Below are 6,469 nucleotides of genomic sequence, written 5' to 3'. Positions count from 1 at the left end.
GAGGGGGCTCAGCCCCTCACACCCCGTGCAGGGGACATGGCTGCTACAATTTTGGGGTGCCAAACTTCACATTCACTGTTCTGATCAAGCTGTTCAACTGTAAATTAACAATAAATTCTTGGATACCAATGGACCACATGTTCTCTGTTAGTGGAGAGTGTCCCTGAGCATGAGAGCTCCCCCATGAGCCCTGAAATGAAGCTTCATTCTGCTGGTGGCATTGCATGTTCTGACACAATATCTACACCTCATGAAACACCTTCCTGTCACCTGGAGCAGCTGTCAGGTGCATTTTAGTGAGACAGACAAGATAAGTAGAAACTCAGCCAGGCTTTCTGTTTATTTCTTTTAACTGTGGAGAAAGTAACATTTTTTTTCATCAGTGCTAAATTAAAGAAGATCCAAAAAGGGAGACAGTACAAGAAAAGATGAATCCAACAAACTGGATTAAGAAATATGAACAGGAAAAGGACATTATATAAAAATACAGGTACAGGGTTTGCTCTGAGCAGCTGCCAGGAGTCCTGGAGCTGCAGCTGGAATGGGACAGGATGGATCCAGCCCCATGGTTAAGGCTGTTCCCATGTTCTCCTGGAGCAGGGCCAGCATCTCCCCTGGCCTCCTCCTCCTCCCAATCACTGGAACCTTCCTGTGATGGCCCAGGAGCTCCAAGGCAAAGGGGAGCTGAGGGATGATTGTCTGGAGATGAGCAGCACCACGGGCAGCACTGATGGGCTCATTTGGCACATGGACAAAATCTTCCTGCTCCCTGCTCATCCCACATCCAACCTCAGCAGCACCATTTTGGTCCTTCACTCCATACTCATATTAACATGATTTCTTCACAAGAATGAGAGCTAATGTAAAAAACAAATAGTGTTAAGGAAGAAATAAAAGAAGAAAGGAATTAACCCAAAATGACGAGTTCTATACAGATTAAAATAACTTCCATCAGGAGAAGAAAGAATTCTTTTATTATTTTCATGTTGGCCCCTGTGGGAATAATTTAAAGGCCAAGTGCCTGGGCAGGGCTGTGCTGCAGCCTGTGGGGATGGGATGGGATGGGATGGGATGGGATGGGATGGGATGGGATAATGGGATGGGATGGGATAATGGGATGGGATGGGATGGGATGGGATGGGATGGGATCCATGGGATGGGATCCATGGGATGGGATGGGATGGGATGGGATGGGATGGGATGGGATGGGATGGGATGGGATGGGATGGGGATGGGGATGGGATGGGATAGATTGGATGGGATCCATGGGATGGGATGGGATGGGATGGGATGGGATGGGATGGGATGGGATGGGATGGGATGGGATGGGATGGGATCCATGGGATGGGATGGGATCCATGGGATGGGATGGGGATGGGATAATGGGATGGGATAATGGGATGGGATGGGATAATGGGATGGGATGGGGATGGGATGGGGCTGTCCCTCTCCTTTGCAGAGCTGGGGTTCTTCTGGCAGTGGCTTCCCCTGCCCAGGAGCTTTGTGCAAACAGACAAAGGGGGCCCTGGGCCCTGGCCAGGGTGATGTGGTGACACTGGACTGGTGACATTCCCCACTGCTGCACATGCCCAGCTCCTGACTGTAACTGGCATGGCAAAATAACTCAGGATTCAGGGCTGGGAGAGGCCATTCCAGCTGGGATTTGCCTTGACAAGATGAGCCAGCTCTTTGTCTCCATTTCATGCAGAATCTCTGACTTCCACACTCGATTTAGGCTTCCTTCTTCTTGGAGTAAGTGACACAGGCAGCACCATGAGCTGGCAAACTCCTGGGCCATGGGCTGGCAAACTCCTGGCATGAAGAACAGGCTCCAGACCCCTGACAAGCTTGTCCAGCACAGCCTGTTCTGTCAGCAGGCACCAGTTCTGGAGCCCTGCGTGATTTCCCTTGGCAAATTGTCACTTACAGTAAAACACCATGGAAAATTCAAATTAAAAAGAAAATAATTCAAGTGAGGTGGTGCATCCACAGGAGGCCCAGTCTCAGGAGAGCTGACCATCAGTCCTGACAACACTGTGGTGCAGCTTCCCATAAATATTGATGTATAAATACCTGATTTGGACCACGATTTCAGCCCCCTCCCCAAGCCCAGCACCCAGAAGTTGAAGGCTGGCCAGCAATGTGTCACAAGCTGTCAAAGTCCACTGTCCCCTGAGCAGAATTGATCGCTCCTGCCCTGGTCACCTGGTCTCTGGCCATGGGCAGGGCACACGTGTCCTCAGGGCCAGCCCGCACTGGCACAGTGAACTGGTTATACTGGGAGCTTCAGCCTCACTCAGACACCCCAAAAGCAGCAGCTGGGGCTGCCAGGAGATGAGGGCTGCTCGTGTGGCTCAAAACTGAGTTCGTTACAGGTCATTGGCTTCTTCAGGCGGCTGCTTGGTGAAACCAAGGCAGTGCTGCCACAGCAGGACCTACTCCTCTGCTGGCTGGAGCCCCTCCAGGGCTGGTGGTGGTGGCCTGGTGGGTGGCAGGGACTGCATGGCTGGAAAACAAGACAGGACAGGTCAGTCCTTGCTGTGGGCAGCCCTGCTGACCCTCCCTAGTGCTGCCAGGCCTGGGGGCACAATCCCTCCCCATTCCCCTCCCCACTGGGAGCACCGGTCTGTGGGTTTGGGTCAGACCCTCCTGCCCCACATCCAGCACCCACGGGGGTCACTCTGAGCCCACAGGGTTGGGCAGGGATGAGGAGGGGTGAGGTTTCACTGTGGTTGGTGCATGGAATCAACATCCCCGCTCATGATCAGAATGGGATTTGTGCCCTGGCTGTTCCAGGAGCACATTTATGGCCAGCCCGCTAAACACCTTCAATTTGAGACTTCACAACCCTCCCTGGTGGCTGCAGTGACAGCAGACAGGTCAGAGCAGCTGAGGGGCTTGGCAAGAGGCAGGCGCTGCCCTCAGTGCCTGGACTGAGCTGATTTACTGCTCCCAAACCCACCCCTGAGCCCAGGCACAGCCTTCCCTCGGGTTTTGTCCCCGCCCAGGCCTCACCTTCGCGGCAGGTGGGTCCCGTGTGGCCGTGCAGGCACTGGCACTGCCCGTTCCTGGCGTTGCAGTAGGAGCTGCTGGGGGCACACTGGCATGCCAGGCTGCACTCGGGGCCGAACTGGGTGGGCTGGCACTCTGCAGAGGGAAGAGCTGCTCAGGTGTGCGGGAATTCAGGACATCCCTCTGTCCTGGACTGCCCAAACCCCTGGCACAGACCCCAAGACACCTCTGACTTTGATTGTGACCCAAGGAAAAAGCAATTACCAACCTTATATGAGGATCTGCAAGCCACGAAAGTCTAAGTAGAATAATAGTTAGCTTGTCACAGGGTGAAAAAATAGATTTTTGGGGGTTTTAGAATGGGGGTTTGGAGATTGTTTATCCAACAGGTGGTTGTTTCATTGGTTTCATGTGAATTGTTTTGACTTAATGACCAATTAGTGCCAAGCTGTATCACAGCTCTGGAAGGAGTCATGAGTTTTCATTATTATCTTTTTAGCCTTCTGTAAGTATCCATATAACATAACATAACATAACATAACATAACATAACATAACATAACATAATTTTCTTACAATATAATATAATTTTAAACTATATATTATAATATAGATTTCTTATTATATAATGTAAATTTCATATTATACTATATTATATTATATTATATTATATTATATTATATTATATTATATTATTTTTAAATGAAAATAAAATTTTTTAAATAACAAATTAAAATTAAAGATTTAAAATTGATATATTAAAGATATAATAAAGATATAATATAAAATAATGGATTAAAATAAAATAAACATAAAATAATTAAAATAGAAAAGTAAAATAGAAAAATAAAAAATAAAATAAAATATATAATAAAATAATAATAAAAAAATATCTGAGAACATGGAGACAGATTCATCACTCCTCCCTTCATCTGGGAACCCCCCAAATACAATATGCCACTGTCCCTCTCGCCCTGTGAGGTGACACACACCAGAAAAAAGCCTCTCCCAGCTCACCGGGAGCAAACCCCCCATCACACAGCCCCTTCCTCCCCTGCCCAGCTGGGCTCAGCTCACCTGCAGCACAGGTGGGGCCGGTTCTGCCCGGGGGGCACAGGCAGCGCCCGCTCACCGGGTCACAGGGGACATCGCTGGGACAGTCACAGAGATGCTGGCACCCCTCTCCGTACGTCCCTTCCTTGCAGCCTGTGTGAGACACAGAATCCAGCCACAGAATCCAGCCTCTGCTCTGTGTGTCTGGCCCTTGGGATGCCCTCGGGAAGGGCGAGGAGGAGGATGGCGGTACCTGTGTGACAGCGCTCGCCCTGCAGCCCCGGGGGACAGCGGCAGCGCCCGGTGACGGGGTCACATCCTGCGCCATGCTCACAGTCACAGCGCTGCTGGCAGCCCTCTCCGTGGAACCCTGGGGGACAGCCTGGGACGGGAGAAGCTCATTAGAGAGGGGGTGAGTGGAAATCTGCAGCAGAGGCTCGGACAGCCCAGAAGGGAGGAGCACAGAGCCCAACTTGTGCCCAAATTGTGCCTGAATGGTGCCCAGCTTGTGCCCAACTTGTGCCCAAATTGTGCCTGAATTGTGCCCAGCTTGTGCCCAACTTGTGCCTGATTTGTGCCCAGCCCTCCAAGCCCCACATTCAGCCCCACGGGGTTTGCTCAGTGCCCAGCACCCAACACTCACTGTGCTCGCAGAGGGGCCCGTAGTGGCCGTGGGGACAGCGGCAGGTGCCCGTGGCCGGGTGGCAGGTGGCGTTGTGCAGGCAGGGGCAGCGCAGCTGGCAGGCGGCACCGAAGCTTCCTGGAGGGCATTCTGTGGGCAGAGGAGGGGACAGAGCTGCTCAGCATCCCCACAACTGAGCTTCAGAGGGCTGGGCTGAGGCAGGGCTGCCACAGGTGTGCTGACAGAAAGTGGACGCGGGATGTGCGTTCCTCAATCAGACAGGATCTGATTGTGGAACTTACAGGACTGGGGCCAGGGTTACCTGATTCACAAGATTTTCCCGTCCACCCCGGGGCACAGGAGCAGGAGCCATCGGCAGGGTGGCAGAGCCCCCCGTTGTGGCAGGAGCAGCGCTGCTGGCAGCCCGGCCCGTAGCGGTTCTTCTCACAACCTGCAGGGCCAGAGGAGCAGCGGTGGGCACAGTGTCACAGACATGTTTTGTGAAAAATCCTTTCATTAGGATCTTTTTCCCCTGAGAAGCTGAGAGGCCTCAGAAATGAAACGTAAGCAATAATTATCTGCTGCTGTGGAATGCAATAGGTGGATCTGTGATTGGTCTCATGTGGTTGATTCTAATTAATGGCCAATCACAGTCCAGCTGTCTCAGACTCTCTGGTCAGTCACAAGATTTTATTATCATTCCATTCCTTTCTATTCTTTGCTAGCCTTCTGATTAAATCCTTTATTCTATTCTTTTAATATATATTTTCCTTTAATATAATATATATCATAAAATTGTAAAATATAATATATGTATATATATAAAATATAATAGGAGAATTAATGCTAGAATGATTAACCAGGGTCCTCCCTCTATGAGGCAAGCTTGCATCCGTACATTATTAACAAATCACCAATATACAACAAATCAAACAAGCAGAGTATTAAATATAAATAAAATAAAAAATAAATACTAAATAAAATATCTATTTAATATATAATATATATATATATCATATTATATTTTATATTATATAAAATATATATCATAAATCAGCCTTCTGAAACATGGAGTAAAGATTCTCATCTCTTCCCTCATCCTGGGACCCGTGCAAACACCACCACAGGCACAGGGAGCATGAGCAGGGATCTCAGGGCAAGGAAATAATTTCCTGCCCAGGATCTTTCCCAGCCTGACAGCCCTGATGGACAACACTTGCCTTGCTCACACGTGGGGCCAGCTCTGCCTGGAGGGCACACGCAGTCTCCAGTGACAGGGTGACAGGGGACACCGGCCCCACAGGGACACAGCCCTGCACAGTCCTGGCCGTAGCGGCCAGCGGGGCATCCTGGAGGGAGGAAAAACTCAATCAGGCCAAAGCAGGGCTGGGCAGGTGGGAGGTGGGACAGGGACAGTTCTGCACAGCACTGGAGCTCAGTGATGGGAGGCAGAAGGGGTCTCCAGCCCTGCCCTGCTGTGCCATAGGATTATGGAATGGTTTGGGTTGGAAGAGAGCTTAAAGATCATCTGTTTTCAAACCCTTTTCCAAGGGGACACCTCTCACTAAGCCAGGCTGCTCCAAGCCCTGCCCAGCCGTGGCTGTATAGCGATACAGCATCATGTGTCAGGAGAGATCACTTTATCATAAAATAAACAGAGCAGAAAAACATTTCCATGGCTAAGACAGACAGCAAACTGTCTGTCATAAACATCTTTTATGAAAAATCCTTTCCTTAGGGTTTTTTCTACTGAGAAGCTGAGAAGCCTCAGGAACAAAATGTA

General features: G+C 49.9%; 1 protein-coding gene across 1 annotated transcript in view; it reads right to left on the bottom strand.

The window, feature by feature from the left end:
• Positions 1-1,419: 1,419 nt before the first annotated feature.
• Positions 1,420-6,469, bottom strand: part of MEGF6 (multiple EGF like domains 6) — a 91,408-nt gene continuing 86,358 nt past the window's right edge. The window contains exons 30-36 of the mRNA XM_058818746.1: positions 5,907-6,035; positions 5,009-5,137; positions 4,708-4,836; positions 4,318-4,446; positions 4,089-4,217; positions 3,016-3,147; positions 1,420-2,506 (exon numbers count right to left, since the gene is read on the bottom strand). Coding sequence (XP_058674729.1) covers positions 2,436-2,506; positions 3,016-3,147; positions 4,089-4,217; positions 4,318-4,446; positions 4,708-4,836; positions 5,009-5,137; positions 5,907-6,035 — 848 coding nt within the window. The 3' untranslated portion in view covers positions 1,420-2,435. The remainder of the gene's footprint in view (positions 2,507-3,015; positions 3,148-4,088; positions 4,218-4,317; positions 4,447-4,707; positions 4,837-5,008; positions 5,138-5,906; positions 6,036-6,469) is intronic.

Source organism: Ammospiza caudacuta, chromosome 22 (assembly GCF_027887145.1).
Source record: "Ammospiza caudacuta isolate bAmmCau1 chromosome 22, bAmmCau1.pri, whole genome shotgun sequence".
In the NCBI taxonomy this organism is placed as follows: domain Eukaryota; kingdom Metazoa; phylum Chordata; class Aves; order Passeriformes; family Passerellidae; genus Ammospiza; species Ammospiza caudacuta.
The sequence above is the reverse complement of the archived record's forward strand: the minus strand, read 5'-3'. Positions and strand labels throughout refer to the sequence as shown.